Genomic DNA, 22,668 nt, shown 5'->3' with positions numbered 1-22,668 from the left:
TGCCCGCCGGGCGAGTCAAGGTTCGTCACGTTGATAGAAGGGCTTCATGCGGGCCACGTGGACTACTTGAGTCTTCCGAGAACGACGCCCTTGTGTGGTCACGCGAGATACTACGAAGTTTACTGCGCTGAGGCGTTCCAATACAACGAAAGGGCCAGTATAGTGGTGCAACAGTTTTTGGCACAAGCCGCGCTTACGCAACGGCGTCCAAAGCCACACCAAGTCACCTGGGACATAATTAACATCTTGATGACGCTTGTCGTAGCGTTGCTTGTAGCGTTCCTGGGAGGCTAGAGTGCGAAGTCTAGCGAGTCGATGAGCTTCTTCAGCCAAAGAGAGAGTATGCGCTAGTGAAGTTTCAGCAGGTAGTGAGAAAGGCAGAAACGTGTCCAAAGTGCTTCGTGGAGGTCGTGCATAGAGAAGAAAAAACGGACTGTAGCCTGTCGTTTCGTGCTTAGCAGTGTTAAATGCGTATGTTATGAACGGAAGGACTTCATCCCAGTTTTTGTGGCGGGAGTCGACATACATTGCGAGCATATTGCTAAGCGTCCGATTGGTGCGTTCGGTAAGACCGTTTGTTTGTGGGTGGTAAGGAGTTGAATGGCGAAAATGGGATGAGCAGAGGCGAAGAAGTTCTTCTACAACTTCTGCCGTAAACTGTCGGCCACGATCGCTTATTAACACACGAGGAGGCCCATGTCGAACAATGATGGACCGTAGGAGGAACGCCGAGACATCAGAAGCAGTGGCTGACGGTATAGCAGCAGTTTCACAGTACCGCGTAAGATAGTCTACGCACACTATGACCCAGCGGTTTCCGTTGGAGGAACGGGGAAACGGTCCTAGAAGATCAATTCCCGCCTGTTCGAATGGGGTTCGTGGTGGCGTTATAGGCTGAAGATGACCCGGCGGTGAGCAGGTTGGGTGCTTGAAACGCTGGCACTGGAGGCAGCTGGCCACATAACGTTGAGTAGTTTGACGCATCTTCGGCCAATAAAAACGTTCCTTAGTCCTGTACAATGTTCTTGCGAAACCCAAGTGTCCAGCTGTGGCATCGTCGTGCATTACCCGAAGAACCTGACACCTAAGACTTGTAGGAACTACCAGAAGAAGCCGCGCACCTACTGACGAGTAGTTCTTCCTGTATAGTACACCGTCACGAATGCAGAATGAGGTCGTAGGGTTCCGGGAACTTGCTGCCTCAAAAAGCGGCGCCAGCTCGTTGTCGTGCCACTGCGCAATCTTGAATTCACCAACATCAGGAAAACTTGTAGAGATAGCAGCTATATATTCATCCAAGACCTCATTGTCGCAATCAGTAGTTTCAAGTGGCAACCGTGACAAGCAGTCAGCATCACCGTGCTTACGACCACTCTTAAAAGACACAGTAAAATTGAATTCTTGAAGGCGCAAAGCCCACCGCGCAAGGCGTCCACAGGGGTCACGAAGGTTTACAAGCCAACATAAGGAATGATGGTCCGTCACAATTTTAAATGCACATCCATAAAGATATGACCTAAACCGTTGCACAGCGAAGCATTCCTGTTCAGTTACTGTATAATTACGCTCAGCCTTGCTCAAAGAACGGCTTGCATACGCAACGACATGTTCATCGCCATTGTGGCGCTGTATGAGCACAGCACCAATTCCAACTGCGCTGGCGTCAGTGTGAAGTTCTGTTGGAGCTGATGGACAGAAGTGGCGTAGTACTGGTCCTGATGTCAAAATAAACTTTAACTGACGAAAGGCGGAGTCACAATCGGCAGTCCACTTGAAAGGCACATCTTTTTGCAGAAGACAAGTAAGGGGATATGCTAGATCAGCAAACTTCGGAACAAAACGCCGAAAATAGGAGCAAAGCCCCAAAAAACTCCTGAGCTGTTTTAACGATTTCGGCGGTTTAAAACAAGTGACAGCTTCGATCTTTTTTGGATCAGGCCTGATTCCATCCTTGTCTATGAGATGTCCAAGTACCACAGTCTGGCTTTCTCCAAAACGACATTTCTTGGAATTGAGTACCAGACCAGCTTTCTCAATACACTCCAAGACAATCTCTAATCGACTGTTGTGTTCATGAAAAGTTGTCCCGAATATCACTACATCGTCCAAATAACACATACAAATGTGCCACTTCAGCCCGCGCAAAACTGTATCCATGAATCTTTCGAACGTGGCTGGAGCGTTACATAATCCAAACGGCATCACATTAAATTCATACAGCCCGTCTGGGGTTATGAATGCCGTCTTTTCTTTATCTTCCGGGTGCATGGGGATCTGCCAATAGCCTGATCGCAGGTCAACTGAGGAAAAATAGGAGGCGGAATGTAAGCAATCAGTGGCGTCATCAATACGTGGCAGGGGATACACGTCCTTCTTGGTAACAGTATTCAGACGTCGATAATCAACACAAAATCGCCATGTGCCATCTTTCTTTTTGACTAGAATCACAGGGGCAGCCCACGGACTAGACGATTCCTGAATGATGCCCTTATGCAGCATGTCACGAACTTGTTCTTCGATTGTTTGGCGCTCTGATGGGGATACACGATAATGCTTCTGGCGGATTGGATCAGCAGTTCCTGTATTGATTCGGTGCTGAGTACGGGAAATGGGAATCCGTGGTGGCGAGTCCCGAGAGAAATCGAAAGCCGCAGTATGTTTCGCCAGAACTTCCACTAAACTGTGACGGTCACTTGTTGGCAGGGATTTGTTAATCATGGCAAGAAATTTTGTCTCATCTTCTTCTGAGCATGCGATGGGCTGGGAATTGTCTGTACTGAGCACGGCCACTGATTTAAAAGTGTCTTCGTCAAAGTTGGCAAGTTTTAGACCACGTGGTAATACAACAGGTTCGTTAGAGCAGTTAGTCGTCCACAAGGAAGAATGGCCATTCATTACTGAGATGATGCAGCGGGGAATCAGAATACTTTTCTTCGCGCAGTTGAGGGTGAGTGGTTCAACCACAGCGTCGAACGCATCACTGGCACAGCTGGAACTAACAACTCGTATAAACTCTGCTGACATTGCAGGAATGACTATGTCTTCCGAAACCGAAAGCGTGCTAGGATGGGTCCGCGAATTTTCACGCAAAACAGATTCAATTCGCGTGCTCACAGAAATGTCTCCATTGCGAAAGTCGAGAGTGGCCCCACATTGCTCCAGAAAATCGAGTCCAAGAATTACGTCATGTGTTGATCGAGTAAGTACTGCGAGTTCAGTTCAGAATGTGTGGCCGGCGATAACAAGATTCACGGAACAGACTCCAAGTGGGTTAAGCGGTTCGCCACCAACACCACATAATGTTATCATACTATCCCAAGCAAACATAATTTTACGACCAAGGCAGTTTTTAAAAGCGAGACTTATAATAGAAATAGTTGCACCTGTGTCCAACAACGCCATAGCACGTACACCGTCCACAAACACTTCAATTCGGTTCCTTAACATCGAAACAGGCAGAGGCATGGTTAAGCTAGAATCATTTGCTACCTCACCTCCATCGGCCGCACTCACTAGTTTCCCAGAGGTAGCGACCGTCGTCGGGGAGAAGGGGAGCGTGGTAGGCGCCGAGATGGTGGTGTCAGACTACGGTCAGAGGCCGGTGATTCATTTCCGTTCAACGCCATTCTGCGTTCTTGTCGGCTAGCTGTTGCTGTGTACTCATTCCGGCCAGGTGTTGTTCTATATGAATCATCATTGTCAGCAGGAAGCCTTGTACGGGAGTTCACCCACTGTCGGCGATACTGCTGGTACGGACGACGGTTGCGGCAAAAGCGGGAAATGTGGCCGATCATTCCACAGGCATAACACACTGGCGGCTCACGTTCATTCGATGAATAAGGCTCATCGTCGCTTGTATTAAACGTTTCATGCTCTGGATGTGGTCGACGAGGAGGACGAGAGTGCTCGCTGTTGTAGGCGTTGATGGTGAGAGGCTGGATGTTCGGGCGATGAGCAGCAGAGCATCGGGTGTCCGAAGGAGACGTAACAGAGGGATCATAACAGGTAGAAGATGGGCTATTGTCTGACGAAGAGGTGCCACTGTAGACTGGTCTGACGTGGCCCCCAACATCTTGATGCCTCCGAAGCTCTTCGCGGACGATCTGGCGAATTGTATCTGCCAGGCTTGTCGTTTCAGACACATCCACACCAGCGACAGTTGTCACATTAGGCAGCCGACCAAACTTCGGAATGATACGGCGTCGCTTCAAAGATTCAAACGTGCGGCAGTGTCGTGTTACACATCAGCGGTGGAATTCAAATCGTCCTTGCAGATAAGGAAGTTGTACACGTCTTGCGCTATTCCCTTCAGGAGATGACCCACTCTGTCTTCCTCAGTCATCCGAGCATCAACTATTCTGCACAGCTTGAGGACTTCTTCTATGTAAGTTGTGCAGGTCTCCCCCGGTACTTGCACTCGTTGAGCAAGAGTCTGTTCGGCGCTTTTTTTTCGAGCATCGCCATCACCAAATCCCGCTCTCATTTCTTCCATGAAGCAATTCCAGGTGGTAAGAGATGCTTCATGATTGTCAAACCATGTTAGCGCAGTTTCTTCGAGAAAAAATACCGCATTCGCCAACTTGGTAGTCGCATCCCAGCGGTTGTATTTGCTCACCCGATTGTAGTGGGTGAGCCAGTCATCCACGTCTTCCCCGGGCTTGCCATAGAAGTGCCGGGGTTCCCGATAAGGCTGTGCGGTGGTCGGATGAGCTGCTGGCGTGGGCTGCGTTGAACCATCTGCTTGCGCCATCTCCGTCCGAAGGGAGGGTAGCCCAGCAATTCTTCTGCTTCGGCGAAGTAGGAGAGGTTCCGTGGTGATCTGTAGCCCGCAAACTCCACCACACTTGTTACGACGTTTATTTACACAGATGGTAGGATACGCTGGAGATTAGCACACCACAGCGGACACACCCAGCTTCCTCGTCCTCTTCTGCTTATTCCGCCAAACCTCATCTTCCTTCAATAAGGACCGCGGGAAGTGCGTGACAATATATATATATATATATATATATATATATATATATATATATATATATATATATATTTTTTTTTTACTCTTAGATAGTGACGTCTGCTTCCTCTTGCGCACTGTGAAGTGTTTCCTTGAATTGAAAGTTCAGCCTTTCGCGCAAAATGCTAACTATTGAAAGTAGGAGGTCTGCAACTCCTGTAGTGATGCAGCAGTCGCTGTGGCCTCCGAGTTACGCTAGCTCTATGACTGAAGAGTTGCTGCCGCAGCCTCCTACCTATGCTGCGGGTCTACATCCTCAGCCTTGTCAGACACTCGGGCGTAGTGGATATCTTCGAAATTTTGAATGATGGTCAATTTGCTGAGGACGCAGCCAATGACACCAGGAATCCGGGCACACTCCACATTGGCCGCCACTTGCTCCCTCTCTGCTGATGCAAAAGGGGAAGAAACGCAGGCCGCACACTTCCTGAAGCGAGTTGTTATTGCCTCGGCCACTTAGGGATCCAAATGGTTGCCTTGCTGTCGACAGAAAGCTCCCGATCACAAAATAGCAATCGAAGTGTGCAGAGCACCTTCACTTCTGGCAGCAGCACAGTCTACCCCTTCATCTCCTCCTTTCACAATTGGCCCACAGTCTGCACAAGTGCCTTCACTAGCCTAAAGTGTTGCCAAAAACCTTACTCCGACACATAGAAGATGTCGTTTAATTCCTCTGGCCACAAAGAACAGCAAAAGAAAACGGTGCATGCATGGTGCCACTTTTACAGGACTGATTCCCTTGAAGTGAACTTACTTGCCGCAGTTCCTGCATGGACGCTTTGCAAAACTCTGGAAGTCAGGTTCTGTGCACGGCAAAAACCTTTTCACCATGGCAGCCAAATCTGTTTGGGGGCAGAAATTGGGTGCACTGCAGGAGGCATCAATTATAACAATAATGGCCATGTCCATTTCCTGCAGCCCTTGTTGTGTTGCTGCTGCAATTATGGAATTAGCGAAGGCAGTGCCTTTAGGTGCTATCCATACCGTGCCCCTACCTCCTTTTAGTTTTCAATAGCGAAGGAATTCTGCTTGCAGGTTTGTGCATGACATCAGGCTTGACGCAAGAGTATTCTGGGCTGCACCCAACTTCTGCCCCTAAAACAGGTTTAGTCGCTATGGTGAAAGGATTTTTGCTGTGCAGAGAAGCAGACTTCCAGAGTTTTGCAAAAGGTCTATTGGCCAGTGAAATGGTTTCTTTTAGAGCAGTGGCCATGCCGCGTGACGTAGACGAAAAGCGCAGAGCAGCCTTGAGAAGTTTGGTGTCATGCTGGGCACAGTCAGCCAGTTAGGAGCGGCGAAAGAACAAGTTCCGAAATGGAATCACTGCTGGATCTGGCCCCAGTTCACAGTGGTTAAAGCAAGATGTGCGTAACACTGTATTGTGTATATCAATCATTTTTCACATTTCAGGTGAAAGAATACAAGACGTAAACAAGGTTCTAGCTTTATTCAAAGGTTGCCACAACTTTCACAATTTCACTTCTGGAAAGTGAGTAACAGTCTTATCTTTTCTAGCCTCGTCTTATTGTTCTAGTGATAATTGGAGTGCCATTTTGATAGACGTCTGTCTGGCTGTTAGGACCTGCCTTAAGATTAGCTGCCTTTGAAATGCTGAATGTAATATAAAATTGTTAAAAATGTAAATTCGCTATATAAATGGTGACTATGTTGTTTTTTTACATCCTTTATGGCCTGATCAGTTGTTATTTATCATGCGCTTGTATGCTTTAAGTACGAAAATAAAAAATCGCACATTGGTCCTCGTAAGTAACAATGATTCGCTACCCTAGTTTGTGTTGGGCGGGGTGAAAAACTTGAAAAAGTCACTATGAAATTGTTGCTTAACCAATTGCCGCACTTAGCAGAAACTAATATTGTTATATGAAGTTTATGGGGAGCGGGGACGCTCAGGAATTGTTTATTGTGCTTTAAGGTCTGACATAGCACTAATTTTCAAATGATAGAGGCGCAACCAAAAGTAAATGGATTTAATCGTCCAAGTGTGGACTGTATCACCTAGTCAAGCCACGAGGAACAGCAAGGTGCAAAGTGTGTGTGCGCCCTCAACTGTTTGAGTCTTCGCCAATGCTCTGTGTCTCTTCATTTTGCCACTGCAGGTCATGTGGCTCCTCCTCAGGTAGAGCACGCTCACTTCATGCACACTGGTGGTGCTTAATATGGAATGCTATATCGTATACCCAGTATACAGTCACACAATGGCAAGCAGACATCTCTTGTGGCCACTGATAATAAACAATAATTCAGATGTCATTCTGTGTGTATAGTATGTCTGGTCCTGGTATTGATGATGTAGTGCAGCCATGTATGGCATAGCTTAACTCTCGGTAACAAGCATTTCTGAGTTGCCTTGGGAAAAAAGTCTCGCTATGATGTATATATACTAAATATTAACTGTTCGGATGCTCTTTCAAGCTCACACAAAATGTTTTTGTTTAAACATCATGCATGAAATGAAGAAAAAGTCTTTTTGTAAGCTTGCTGAAAAAAAAAAAAAAATGAAATATGAAAAGTGTTTGAGTATAAAAATTCTGAATATATGAAGAAATTTGCTACATTGCCTTTTCTTATAGCGAAATTACTAAATTGCTAGAAACGTTCATATTCAGCTCAGCCTTCTTCTGCTCATGGCACAGCTTGCAGTTTTTAAAACCTTTGTGGTCAGCATGTTTTGCAGAGGGTGGCAAGTGCGGGTTTGTTTACAATCAGAGTTCAAAAGCTGCTCAACGAGTTCGTCTCTGAAAGCTGGGTGGTCAAAACTGAATGGACAACCTGAAGAAGCCAGCACTTGTGCTTTCTTCATGAGGGCCAGCTTGCAGTGTCTAAGCCAGCAACTCTAAGCAGACCATTGTAGATGTTTCCCACCTTCTAGTACAGCCTCAACCAGGAAACTGTCACCCCAGGTAGATCACAAGGTCTATAAACTTGAGCATTACTCACCTAATCCCAGGACCTGTTGGAAAGAGTGTGCATTCACTTGTTTCATCCATAATGCATCTCCAAATGTATTTATTAGTATTTTTGCAAATAGTCAAACCCGAATATATCGAACTCGAAGGGGATCGCGAAATAGTTCGATATTTCGATATACAGAAATCGGCTTGAGACACCGCTTGTGATCGTGAAAAATGATGCCGTATTTGTCGCGTAATCAACCCACTTACATAATGAACCCACCCTCCACTCTTGTCCCCGAGAATCTGAAAAAAAGGAAAAAAGAATGGCGGTTCACATCCAAGCGATTGAGCGAACTCAGTGATGAGCGGCAGTGACAGAGCGAAAAATGTCCGACCTGTTGGAACTGCGTCGCTCGAGCCGCCCCTACAGCTAAAAACAGGTTTTTGTGTCGCCCCGGCAGAAATCGGGGAGTATACGATTAATACAGCACGATTAGTACAGTATACTGCGTCTTTCCTTTCCGCATTGCCGATTCTACATCTTCGTAGAAGCTTTTAACTGCCTGGTCATCATGACTGCATGTAGGTGCGTAGGCCTGTACAACCTTCAGTTTATACCGCTTATTACGCTTGATTTCGATGCCTGCCACCCTCTCATTAATACCATAGAATTCATCTATATTACCCGCTATATACTTATTGACAAGGAAACCTACTCCTAGTTCTCTCCTCTCCGGTTAGCCTCGATAACACAGTACATGCCCTTTTCTTCAGTACAGTATATGCCTCATTCAGCTTCCTAACCTCACTAAGCTCTATGACATCCCATTTCATATCCTCTAGTTCCTCTAACAGCATTGCTAAACTAGCTTCACTAGCTAGGGTTCTAGCATTAAAGGTTGCCAGGGTTAGTTTTCAATGGCAACCTGTCCGGTGTCAGAAATTCTTATCACCTCCCGCTGCGTCATAGGTCTGACCGCCGCCATGGTCAGTTGCTCCGCAGCCGCTGGTGACTGAGGGCCGGGGTTTTAGAGGACTAAGCGGGGGTAGTTGCGGCCAACTACTGCACCAGGGTGGCCAACTCCTGTTCTGGTGTGGTGGTGCAAAAGTGGGGTTTCACAAACTTTCCGTGGCTGTCGGCCTTGTGCGCTGTAGCTTTAGCTGCAGATGTAGACCCATCTGGAAGCTGCTGCATCAAATGGCAGACCTTTAACCCTACTGAAACCTGATTATGATGAGCGAAAGCACCCACCGTGGTGGCTCAGAGTTTAACGCGCTCGAATAGTGAACCCGAGTGCCTGGGTTGAAACCCGACCGGCTTAAATCTGTCTGATGTTTGTTTGTTGTTTTTTTCTTAAGTGTGAAAGCACTATAAAAAGTCATGGTCAGTTATTGATCTGTAATAGGCTCCATCACTCTGTTGGCTGGCGAACTTGAAAGGCCCTTCAGGAGGTTCGCACGTTGGAGCCGCTATACTGGACTGTGCATTACGCTCTCGAGGCCATGTAGTTGTGACCTCACAAAACAGCTTAGCCAATGAGAGTGATGGCACTAGGCAGGCACTGAACCTCCGAATTACTAACAGTCACAGGCAGGGCACTGATTGGTCATAGGGTTATGTGACATCGCATGGCCAGTCTTGCAGGTGGTGCAACCGCTATTTTGTGCACCATTTATTAGTGTTGTTGGCAGCATATTGCCACACAACTTATTTGGCATCTTCATGGCAAGATATCTTACCTGTCGTGTTCTTGCCATGCTCATGGTACGGTTAATATATTGTGATTTGGGCTCTGTCTTTCAATTTTAGCAAGAGCTGTTGTCGGGTTAGTTGGTGAATGTCTGCAGAAGCCATGGCAAATTGCGCTAAAAACACAGCACACAAGAAAAGGAGGACACGTAGCACAGGGCGAGCGTAATATAGGCTCGTCCTTGCGCTTGTCATGTGCTACGTGTCCTTCTTTTCTTGTGTTCTATGTTTTTTAGTGCAATTTGCGTGGCTTCTGCAGTCTTTCAACTTTATTAAGTTTAATATGCTCAAGCATCCTGTGTGCAGTTGTTTAGTTCAAACAAGTGCTAAAGAAAAGCTACCACACTTTTTGTTCCTTTCCCAGAAAGTCCCAGGACCCAAGTGCCATGAGGTACATCATATCTATCGAGGCAAGAGCTTTTTTACTGCGCCCCAACACCTTGTATGCATGGTGTTCTTTGTGATTGCTTCAAACTTGACGAGCGGGGTCCCGTCTGTTCCAGTGTGGCCAGCCTTTCATGGCAGGAAACCTAGAGTTTCTCCAAATCCAGATCAAAGGCCAAAGCTTCATGCTGCACCAGATCCGCAAGATGGTTGGCCTTGTCATTGCCATCATGCGCGGACACACAGATCAGTCCATAATTCGTAGGGCCTGGGGCCCTGAGCGGGCAAGTAAATTTCTGTCTTGGTATCCCTTCAAATGGCGGAGACTGCTCCGGGCCAGCAAGACGCTGGGTTCGCCGATCATTTCAGGACCGTTCAACCATGCTTTTTTTTTTTTGCGGCAGTCTTGTTATTGTAATCGCACATACTGTAGGAGAGAGGGAAGGAATAGCTCTCTGGAACGGAATTTGGCGGGAAGACGAAAGAATGTGGGTGCTTCGCATCTAGAGAAGAAGTTGTTTTGCTTACTAGCTGTGCTTAGTTTTTGCATGGATGGAAACTAGAAAGTAATTTAATTACTCAGCAGAAGTAATTGTAATGTAATTTCATTACTTTTTGGGAGCAGTAATGAGTAATGTCATTTAATTCCTTTTCAAAAGTAATTTTGCCATGTATGATGCGGTATAGCTTTTGAGATGAAGTGTAGAAAAGGAAAAATTTTGGTTTGGTTTAGGTTTGGTTTATGGGGTTTGACGTCACAAAGCTACTCAGGCTATGAGAGACGCGAAAAGTTTAGAGTTGGGCTAGTTGTTGCAAGGTGATGTTAAGAAAATAGCACAGAGACAAGTCAAAGGAGACAGTGAGAGCGTGAGCTCTAGCGGACAACAGATGTTTACATTGCACATGGTGAAATGAATGAAGGAAAGCTAGAAATCATACAGTTGTATTCGGTCATTCAAGGCAGAGTTAAGACACCCTTTACAACCCGCCCAGGAGGAAACTCATGCCTGTTCTCAGACAATGCTTACTGTAACACATTATCAGAACAGCCAGAGGGAGGTTGCCAGCCAGAAAGGGAAAAGTGAGTGTGAGAATTGTGGTCAATGACATTGGCAAAAGAGGAATGAAAGAGCAGTGATGACGGCTGGAGAAAAAAAAATGAAAAGTTGTAAATGATAAGAAAAATAATAAAGCGGAAAGAAAAAAATTAAGAGCAGATGTAAAACTCAGGAAAGTGGAGAGAATTGCTAAAGCCAGGGGAAAAGAAATAGGTAGATGTAGATGGTACAGTGGATGAGGAACTATGGTCTGCATCATGTTGAATGCCTGTTTTGCTATTCCAGTTGGACATTCCCATTGCACCAGCCTTGGGCCTCATGCTGGAACATGTGCACTATGATCGCTACAACCGACGCTATGGTGGAGATGGTCTGCATGAGCCCCTCTGCTGGGAGGCAAAGCAGGTAAGTTGCTGCCTGTCAAGAAAATGACACCTTTCTTTTTGGTTCAAGAGGACATACCTTGCACTGTGGTGCACTGCTTTTGCTTTGTGTTGCATCTCTCCTTCGTTCTCATAAAGCTGTCCGAACACATGTAGTCATCACATCAGTGCGTGCTAGTTTGTCAAATATACTACTGTAAAATCTTGGTGACACAAATGCTCAGGTGATACAAAGAAAAATTCCGGGCTGAAGTGCATCCTGTATAATGCTCAGAAGTGTTCCAAAGTCTTCCCTGTGCCCCCCACAGTAGGCACTTTAGCTGTGCCTCTTTTTGCCTGATGTTTTGGCATCAGTGACTGAAAAAAACAAGGAAGAGACACGGCTCTTGGACAGCTTGAGAAGACAATAACAACCTGCTCTCAGGTTTTGTTAGACGGCTGTGTATGGGTCCTATCATCACCCGCACTCGACAGCTGATGACCTGGTTCCGTTTGAACCGCTGAGAAGATTCCTACAAGGTGACTAAAGGTGGCACTCCTTGAACGCATGTGAATTCAGCTGTTCCTATCAGCTGAAGAGCTTGGAGACTCGCCCCAGTCAACTTCTGTGTCGCATAATGACACAGCTTTTCCACGCCTGAGCTCACATGGTAGAAGACACACTTCTGCAAAATCTGTTCTTCCCATGGTTTCTAGCAAATATCCAGGTAACTGTGGCCACTGCATCAATGGTGAACCTCTCCAAACTTGCCTAGTTAGTCTATGAGGTCATGGAGGACGGAAACATGGAGGACGGAAACTTACGCCCGCAGGTTGGCATCATCAACTCAGCCACCACCGCTATCCCTGCTCTCTCTTCACTCATCATTTTCATACCTTGCATATGGGTATCTCATCTGTCGACCAGCTCTGCCATTGCTTTGATCAACTGATTGCCGCCACAGCAGCTCAAGGCCGCTGTATCCATTGCTCCTATCAGTGACGGCACACCTGACCATGCCTCACTTCCCAGGAGCAACATTTGACCTCACCATCCAGGCCAGTGCATTAATTTTGCCACCGCCGTTTCGTCACCATTGCACTTCACTGTGTTCTTTGTCAGGAAACCAGCCAACTGACTGCTAGCAGCGATGAGCTGTCAAAGCCAGCAACTCTGTTGCCTTTCTTATAGTGACAAGACTAACAGCACCAAATTTATAGATACAGTCGAACCCGGATATATCAAACTCACGAAATATCCCCTCGAAAATCACATGTAAAAGTATAGGGAAGCCGTGTCATATATCGAATTCCACACCACGCACTGGCAAGAGTGCCTTTCCCAAAGACATCGCATCATCCTCGGCCATTTGCTGCATGACGTGTTCAAGCCACGCGCGGGAGGAATGATAGGGGACAGTTCGGTCTAGGGCAGCGCTACCCCATTCTGCACGCCAGCGTGACGTTTACAAGCCATGTTGATGAATGAACCAGAGAGAAATGGTGGGATCGAGAGGGGAAAAACGCGATAGAGCGAAGCGCAAGGGTGTGCCCATTCTTTTGCCGAGCTATCTCTCTCCTTCCTCTTTCCCGGCCTTCGTTCGCAGTAGCACGCCCAGCGCATGTGCCAAGCCAGCTCTGCCCGTTCTCAGACAGAACATCGGACGCTTTCTCCAGCGTGTGTTGCGAACCCTCTGTGCGCGGCGGCTGACGTGGCTATGGCGCCTGTGGAAGTTGAGAAGCGGCAGATCTATCTTTTTTTTTTTTTTTTTTTGCGAAAGTCGTCTATTCTTATCGTTGTGCTGTACCCGCGGCATAGCTTAAGATATGGCGTTACGAAGCGGCATTTTTTTTTTTTTGCGGGAGTCGTTTATTCATGCATGTATGAATATGAATCAACGAAAGCACGCGGTCAGCTGCGATCATGACACTGGCTTTTAGCATTTTTCGCTTCAAACAGCATTTGCAGCTACTGTATCACGCTTTCCAATGATTTTGTGGCAGTGGACTACGCCCGCCCCAAGCGCGGCGTGATAAATCGAACCAGGCTTGTGCAATCAAGCCATCACGGGCAGTCTGCCAAATTCGCTCCCTGCCGCCGCAGGAGCTATCAAAAGATAAACACGCCACGACGTTATCGCTGCGCAGCATCTTAGCACGCTGCCAAGAAATGAGCTGTGGATGAGACGACTGAAACGGAGTCCACATGCAAGCGAAGACGCTGGCGATTTCTGCCGCGGCGACACAAAAACAGTTTTGAGCTGCCGCGGTGGCTCGAACGACAGAGGGACGCAGTTTCAACAAGTTGGAAATTTTTTGCTCTGTCGCTGCCGCTCTTCGCTGAAATCGCTTAAGCGCTAACCGCATGAGGCGACAATTCACGGTGACAAGCCACGCGATGGGCTGAGGGCCACCAAACCATTGCCGCTCGTCGCTGTTGCTCGGTTTCTGGGTTTTTAGAAAATTTCGCGTGTTGCCCGGAAGCAGCTCTCGAGGCAGCCAATCGCAGAGGGCTTTAGGGTGCTCAACTTCCGTTCTGGCTTTTTTTTTCTTTTTATTGCATGTGAAGTTTGTTTTCCTAGTCCGGTTTGGGCGAAGAACCTGGTGCCTTCACGCGCTCACTTCGTCTGATCCGTGTATATATATGAGTGCATCGAGATAATTCAGTAAAAGCTTGGAAGGGTAATAAAAGAAAGAAAAAGGTTAGCGTGGCTAGATATTGTTAATTTCCGAAAGGAGCAGGAGAAAGGCGCTGCATGCTCGCAATGCAAGTCGGCATCGCAGTGTAGTAGCGCACCGCTGCGCTGTGACGTTTAAAATATGATGCGTTACAAAAAAATTTCATCAGTGTTTTATCGTACTCTATGCTGTTTAGTGTTAGAAATGGGATATAGCGTGATTGCATTCCCCTTGACCGAATGACGAAGCGGCGGCAACAGAGCAACGCTGAAAACGCGCCTCTCTGTCGCTGATTCCCGTCGCTCCGTGCGGTATGCACCAGTGACAACAAGCGTTGGCGGCGGCATCGCGCGACGGATCGCTAGGGGTTATCGCCTCATGCGGTTACCGCTTAATCGCTTGCATGTGAACGAGCTGGCCTTAACGCTTTTTTTTTTCTTCCAAATTCTCGAATGCGAAAGTGGAGGGTGGGTTCATTATGCGAGTGAGCTGATTACGCGACAAATACGGTATCGTTTTTTCGCATCGTACGTGCCGTCCCAAGCTGATTTCTGTATATCGAATTATCGATATATCGAACTATTTCGCGATCCCCTTCAAGTTCAATATATCCGGGTTCGACTGTACCAGCACACAAATCAGTATTCATTCCACTACGCACCATGACCGTACTTGTTGGCCGCTTTACCTACTTGATCATTGTGAAGAGTATGCGCACTCCTTTCTGCCAGCAACATTCTGTGACACTGAACTTGGGCTTGCGTCAAGGTTTTCGATGGCTGTTCTTAGTGGCCGACATCCTCCGTTGGTTTATTATTGATGCTGACTTCCTCACCAAACATTGGCATCAAGCGTCATTGCTTTCTGGATTCGATCATGTGTCCTCTATCCAGGGTCTTACTGCACAAACTGCTGTTGGTATGGCTCTTTCCTGCCAATTCTTCATTAGGCCCTTTGCTACAAGCCCCTGGTGGTCCCACATGATTGGACTTTACCTCTTCGCCATAACATGCATCAGCACCTGCTCACCACCATCCTGTCCACTCGTCCGCTTCTGACCATGTCGCCTTGCCCCGAATTTGAGCTGTGCTCAAACTTAGCTTTATTCAACCATCTTCCAGCAGTTGGGCCTCTCCTCTTCACATGGTAAAAAAAAAAAAACGAACTTGAGGGGACACTTCAGCTCTGCCTTAAAGGATGATAGTGGTAATGGCTGCCATTTACCAAGTATATGTGCAAATCCTTGTTTGTGTACATGGACTTTGGTACTCGCCCGATTAGTAATCTCTTAATTTTTTCAACTAATGCCTCACGCATACTTTTCATCATACAGTCGTATGTGAATGGCCACGTGACGTAGATAAAACGCTGTGCTTAAATAAGCCATACTAATGTGCCTGCGTGACTTAAGGGTAGTGTGTATGACTTAGAATACTAGGGTTCTGGAAGGCTAATTCTGGTCACCCTCTTATCTGAAAGGAGAGGTCCAAGTTGGCAACTCCTGCCAAATCAGCTGTGTCATGTGGTTATGTGATGTCAGACAACCCTATGTCTAATTAGTTCCCGGCCATGCCAGTCACCAACTGCCTCCTGCTATGCCTATGATTTTTCGCTCGCAACACTGATTTTTGAAGATTTTTGGGGGAACGGGGCTTTTAACGTCGCATTAAAAACTGGGACTGGCATCTGTGTGGTGACTGCCAGTCTCTTAACATCTGTATGTTCCTTGATCATTACCCACTGCCCAATACTCAAGACTTTACCACAACACTATATAGTGAGACCATATTTTCAAGAATCGATCTCTACCATACCTATCTCCACATCCCAAACGCAGAAGACAGTATATTCCAAAAACAGCCATCACACCTTTTGACCTGTTTGAATTTCTTCACATGGCATTCGGCCTCCGGAACGCTGAACACTCACTCTAATGCTTTATTGACGCCATCTTTCATTGGTCTGCCCTTTCGCTTATGTCGATGATCTCCTTGGGACCAAGACTTCTGTCAGTGGGCACTTTTAGCATCTCCACCTTTTGTTTGACCGACTCTCGACCCATGGTATCATCATCGTCAGTATCAGGAGTGAGTTTGGTGTACCATCGCTTTTCTTAGTCACCATATCAACACAGGTTGCGTACAAACTCTGACGTCCAAAGTGGAAGAGACTATGAACTTTGCGTCACTTGCATCTATCCCAAACTATGCTAATTCCTCGGCCTGGGAAACTGCTACTGCCATTTTATCAAGAATTATGCCGCTCTGCTTGAACCCCTTAATCACCTGCTTTTGGCGGCTTAGATGATGCATCCGCTCACATGGGATTACAGTGCAAGTACAGTGCAAGGGTCCCTCGGGCATGCAAGCAGCGCAGCATCAGTCAGGGCTTCTATGATGATGAGAAAGGAATACCTTTCTCATCATCATAGAAGCCCTGACTGATGCTGCGCTGCTTGCATGCCCGAGGCCAGAGTTTCCTTGCCCTCTCACAGAGCCCTCTGACAGATGCTTCCCGTATTGCCGTTGGAGCTGTCTCACTTTCTTTCCTAGACGCATGAGCCCTAACCCAACCTGTTACAGTGTGTTTTGCTTTCACAATTTCCTCAGATCGCAAGCCTCTTGCCCGTGCAACTTAGCCTTCCAACAGCCTGTACATGCCTCAAGAAGTTTGTCAGCCCGCTCACATGAGTGAATACAGCACAAATATTCTCGTCATGTCAGCGGCGCAACCAAAATTTTCATTCACTTGATTATGTGGATGCTGTCACTATGTTTTGCCCTCTACCTGTTTATGAATTTGCACCACTCAGCCTACTGACTTAAAGTTGATATATTTGCAAGCCTTTCCCGCATCACTTAGCTCATGGATGTTTAACTACAAGGCACTTCCCTCAAATGTGACTGCTCCACAAGTGTTCCTAGACCATTTGTGCCTGCTTCTTTTCGCAAGCACCTGCCCTGCACAACTTTGCTCACACTGGATTCCATGCAACGTAAACACTTATGGTGTCTCGCCTCACGTGGCTGTGCATGAACTCTAGTGTCCGTGGCTGGGTGTGTGCCTGTGTCCCTTGCCAAAACGTGAACACTACTCTGTGCCGCCAGCCATGCCCTTTTCCTCCCGACACACACCTCAGTACAGTTCGCATTGACCTGTAAGACCGCCTCTACCTTGTCAGAGCAACTGGTACGCTTTTTGACCTGAAGCAGTGCTGCTTCTTGGCATTTCTGCCTCATTAGTTGTGTCTGCCTTCGTTTCTACCTGGTGTCTCGCATTGGATGTCCATCTTTCATTATCACAGACCACATCAAACAGTTCAAACCATCTCTCTCCACCAAGCTTCCTTGTCTTCTAAGTTCGACTCGACTGAAAACCACCGTATGCTAGCCCCAAACAAATGGCCTTGTGGAATGTTTCCACCACCATCTGAAAGCCATACTACTGCACGAGACACACCAATGGAGTGGGTTCAGCACCTACCCCTCACCCTACTTGGCATTCTCTGTGCCTTCAAACACAGCCTCTTTCTCAACAGTTGAGCTTGTTTATAGCACACCACTTCTACTCCCACCGATTTACTCGGGGTTTCTTCATCACCTACCACCCTCCACAAGTACATCAAGCTCCTCCGTGATGCGTTTTGTCACCATCGGCCTCGGCTGTCGTGTCCTGGAGCACCTTTACGCCTTCCTCAACCTCCAAACAGCTAGCCATATTTTTGAAGAAGCGTAGCGGCAGTTGGTGCATGGTTAAGAAAAAAGGCAGCAGAAAAGCATATGCTCATGAGGAGAGGGGGTAGGCAGCCCATGTTTTTGTCTGTGAAGCATCCCACCGGAGTCCACTTCAGCTGCACTACCTCAGACTGTTTTATGTCCTGGGGTGCTTTTCAGCATTGTACACTGTTGACATGAATAGCTTCGCTTACTCTGTTGCCTTGGAGCAGTTGAATCCAGCTTTTTTTTGTCAATGACTCTCTCCCCTCTTCTCTTTCCGCATGTCTCACCAGTGCAACCATGTCATCTCACCATGTTTGTTGGCACCAGCAATTTCTTCTAAATCGTCAGCCTGGTTCCTCGCTAATGGGAAAGCTAGGGTGTCTCGATGCCTTCGTTTTCAGGGCAAGGACACCCTTCGTACCAACCCATGCCACCTTTTTCTTTTCGTGGGGGCATGTTGGGTTCCACATGACATTTTCATGCTGCAAGCAATGCATGTGGCATGGTTTCTTTTCATTAGCCTGTCGACTGCAATAATAATGTGAGTGAACATGGAAAACACAGCATGTACTTTGTTTTTCTTGTGATGATCTGGTGGTTTGCAGTCTATTTTATGTGTGATGAAGTCATTGCGACTGCTATTAAGTCTGCAAGCTGTTTAATATTTATTTATTTATGCATACATGCATGCATGCATGCACGCACGCACGCACACACACACACACACACACACACACACACACACACACTGTCAGCCCTTTGAGGGGCTTTTACAGGAGTGGAAAGAACAAATTTTAAGACACAGTACATCCTAATGCAGGTATATGAATAAAATTAAAAAGCAGAACAACAAAAACTAAACAATACATGCTGTAATCAAAGCTTCTAGTATAGTAAACAACATTTACAGGCAGCACACAATTAAAAAACATATAGCGGGTATACAACGCTATATTCACTCAACATAAAAGAGAAAACTCACTATTTGGAAAAAACAAGAGCTGTACAGCATTGTTAGATAAGGAGTTCCTATCATTAATCGCTCTAGGGAAATAGCTGTACTTTAAACAATCAGTGCGGACGGAAGGAGCTGGAATGAACATAGAATGGCGATGTCGTGATTGTTAGACCAAATTTTGAAAAATTGTGATTTGTCAATATTAACCTGATTATGAATAATTTGATACAAGTATTTTAGCCTTTCTTGTTGCGTTCGCGACTCTAATGTCGGAATACCAGCTTTTCAACAGAGATCAGAAGGAGGGGTACAATGCCGGTATTTATTAAATATAAACCTAGCAGCAAGTCACTGTACTTTTTCAATATTTGAAAGGTTATGTTTTATGTATGGGTCCCAGACAAGGCTTGCGTATTCAATGATCGGTCTTATTAATGTTATATATGCTAGACATTTTATTTCATGGGTTGTGTGATATATGTTCCTCCTGAGGCTCCAAAGTGCCTTCCTGGCTTTGGAGCGTATATAATCATGGTGGGTGTTCCAACGAAGAACCAAACCACTGTCTGCTCTGAAAATTGACTGCAGCTCTTTGGCTTTCTTCATATTCATAATATAAAGAATGAAGGCCTCTGAGTTATGTAGGATAAAAATGCAAAGACTGTTCACAAGGCCTATCCCGCGGGTATATTAAGTAGCATGAAATATGAACTGCGAAGAACAAAAATTTTGACTTTCATGCAATTGGGCTTCTTTGTTGTTGGTTTTTTTTTTTTTTAGTTTAGTTTCTTGTACAGAAAAAAATTCATAGACATAGTTGTTTCGTTTGGTATCATGTTAACTAGAGGTGGGTCCATAACACGATACAATGGCATCTTGCTGCTTTGTAGCTGTAAGTCCTCTTGCCCAAGGATCAATATTACATCAAAATATTTTTGTGTACATACTACAGACAAAGGACAAGGAGACAAGAGCTACTGAGTCTCTAAGAAACCTGACGAAATCAACCTTCAGCATGACCAACAAGTACTGGCTTAGTGCGATATTATGCGAGTTATAACTTAATCAATCTGATTGTGGAACGGGAAGCATTTCTCTAAACCGGTTAAGTACTACGAGGTATTCTATCGCAAATGTTCTGGAATTCTTGCCTACTCCATTTTCATGGAGGCACGCTCGCAGTCATTGTAAAATATGCGCTCTCTCACAGAGAAAATAGGCCGCATACACCAAAATGCACCATTCTTCTGTAGTGTCTAAGGGGACTAAAGAAAAGGAATTCTCAAGCTAAGCAACGATGCTGTCATTTGTCGTGAATTTCTCGTGCAGACGCATTTAGAAGCATTTGTTGATTTAATCACATGAGAATCCCTTGAGCGTCAACAATGAAGATCGCCATCGAACATACGTAAATACTGATTAACCCCAACTTGTCTTGACAAAAGCCCAGATCGCTAACACCGAGAAAGGATGTGCTGCTTGAGACCCCGTCTTTCAGGCAGCGTAAACATGGAATTTGCAAACACATACGTTAGACTGGACTATCAAAGAAAGGTCTAGGAAACAAAGGCCGCCTTCTTAGCTTCCAGCAGAAAGCCTGCTCCAGTTGTTAAGATTTGTCTTTAAAGGCAAATCTCATCACTACTGCTGTTAGCACAAGAGAAGAAAAAAAAACCTCCAATACATGCCACCACTAATTAAAATGTGGCTGATGAATTTTACTGATGCTGTGGTCACAATGTCATTGACAAGACTTTTTTTTCCCACCTTTTCTGGTACACTGGGGGAAGGATGCAGCTTTACTGCAGCAGGAAATAAGGCATTCTGATTGTTGGAAACATATTCGTAATTTCAAGGGTCAAGGTCAACAAATCATGAAGAAATACGCTGATTATGTTGCATTAAGGTACAACTGCTTATAAGGCACCAAGTTTCTTGGCAGATGAGCTACGAAATATACTTTAATGTAATCGATTCACTTCTACAACAATCTCTGGTGCCACCCTGTACTTAGTAGAACACTAGATTAGCCAAATATGCAGTTGCCTTCAATACTTCCATAATTAGTTTGCTCTCTTAGCCATGTCTTCATATCCTGGTAATTGCAAAGGTTTCCAAATTTCATTGCACCATACTCAGATTTTCATTTTTCTTGTTGCATTAGAAGTGCCTGACCATATATGCATTCACCTGTGTATTTCTCCTTTACCTTTCTGCCACTAACTTTGCTTCTAGGGCTCGCTGAAAGTTGCGCAATTTGTTGTGTGTTTGCTGTTTGGTTTGAAAGTTCATTTAGTGTCAATACTGTTCAGTCTCCTGGGTAGTAGGTTGTTTCTAATAGATTGACAGGTACTTATTAAGCAGTATACTAGAAGGTTGTTTTTAATAGATTGACAGGTACTTATTAAGCAGTATACTGCATTGATGCTGAAGATAGAAACCTGTCATTAAATTGTGCGGTGTAGCCAAGCTAACGAACTGGACTGTCACGTGTAGTATAAACAAAATGAGCAACCTTGTCACAACTATTCACAGTTTTTTTTTTTTCTTGGCATTGTACAATTGAGTAGCAGAGCATAGAAAACACTTCAAAAGGAACAGTTTTTTATATATCAACTAAATTGAGCTGCAAAATGCAGATTATAGTCAAGCTAAAGGCTTTGACCTTTCTGATTTATCACATGGAATCTAAACAGTGAAAGACAGTAAGGAGTAAGAAGCAGTGCTTGCCCCCTTTTTTTTTGGATGCTAATGCAGTTGAGTGATTTTCCTAGTTGATAGCCTTATCTTTTTTTCATGTTTAATAAGAGGAGAAGGCACACTTTTATGATTACCGGAGATATTTTCCTGAGTCAACCTGACGAGCTACTCCAAATTAGGGAGAAGTAATACTAAACGAAAAGCACATGCACGCACAAAACTCACTCTCACATTTAATGGGTGGCCAAGAATAGGCCAGGTGCATTTGAGGCATATTTACAACTGCTATTATTACTGTTCTTAGTGCAATAGTATTCCAAGGTTATTTCTAGCTACGTTGATATTTGTGACTGTAGAATATGCATTTATAGCGTAGAAAATTGCATATAAAAATTTTCATGCTTGTTGATTTGAACTGAAAAGACTGTGATCACCATTCTGAAGCAGATGGCTGCTTAAACTAACCTCTCAGGTCTGCACCCAAAACCTTCATTGAGACACGCAATGTACTTGAATAATTGGCCATTCTTTCATATTTTCTAGCTTATAAAATCACTGTTTTCAGTGAGAGTTGCATCTTTTTAATTAGAAACAGGTAATTTTTTTTGTACGAATATTTTTGGTGTGCCACGGTTGTTTTGGGAGGACAGGTCTTAGTCAGGTGTACCTAACACCTTTTGCCTGTCCTATACTTGTGAGGAAACCAAATAAATTTCACTTCACTTCAGATACTATAGGCTAACTTAAGTCTGTGTGTCCATGATATGTAAACGTGTCCTCAATACATCCTCAGTGTTCCATGACGTGTAAAGTTTTATAAGGCATGTAGAAGACAGAACAAAACCTTGCAATTTTTAAAGCTCTACTTCTCACACTTCCAAGGTCATTCACTGGCGCATTTGACCTTGAACCACCGAAGCAAAGCCACAGTTAGTGATGTCACTCTTTGTGACCCGCTGCGGACTCACTCGGAGGCTCTTCGCTGTGATACCACGTAACCATGCGGGGGGTTTAACAACTCCTTTAGATGCGTGCCGGCCTGAGTGCATCAATGCTTCTGCGCAGGCGTGAGGCTGATGTGTAGCAATGCTAAACAGAGCTTACGCTTGGATAACTAGGTTTTACCAGGATA

At 45.5% G+C, this 22,668-nt stretch overlaps 1 protein-coding gene across 3 annotated transcripts in view; it reads left to right on the top strand.

Moving 5' to 3' along the window:
* Pus1 (Pseudouridine synthase 1) overlaps positions 1–22,668 on the top strand; it is a 95,217-nt gene that overhangs the window by 67,501 nt on the left and 5,048 nt on the right. For all 3 annotated transcript variants that reach the window (XM_084591506.1, XM_084591508.1, XM_084591507.1), the window contains 4 exons: positions 6,422–6,500; positions 10,041–10,086; positions 10,180–10,344; positions 11,404–11,523. In XM_084591506.1, coding sequence (XP_084447632.1) covers positions 6,422–6,500; positions 10,041–10,086; positions 10,180–10,344; positions 11,404–11,523 — 410 coding nt within the window. The remainder of the gene's footprint in view (positions 1–6,421; positions 6,501–10,040; positions 10,087–10,179; positions 10,345–11,403; positions 11,524–22,668) is intronic.

This window comes from Amblyomma maculatum, chromosome 1, assembly GCF_055883805.1.
Source record: "Amblyomma maculatum isolate TAMU_Amacu chromosome 1, ASM5588380v1, whole genome shotgun sequence".
Lineage (NCBI taxonomy): Eukaryota > Metazoa > Arthropoda > Arachnida > Ixodida > Ixodidae > Amblyomma > Amblyomma maculatum.
This window is presented reverse-complemented; position numbering and strand designations above follow the sequence as displayed.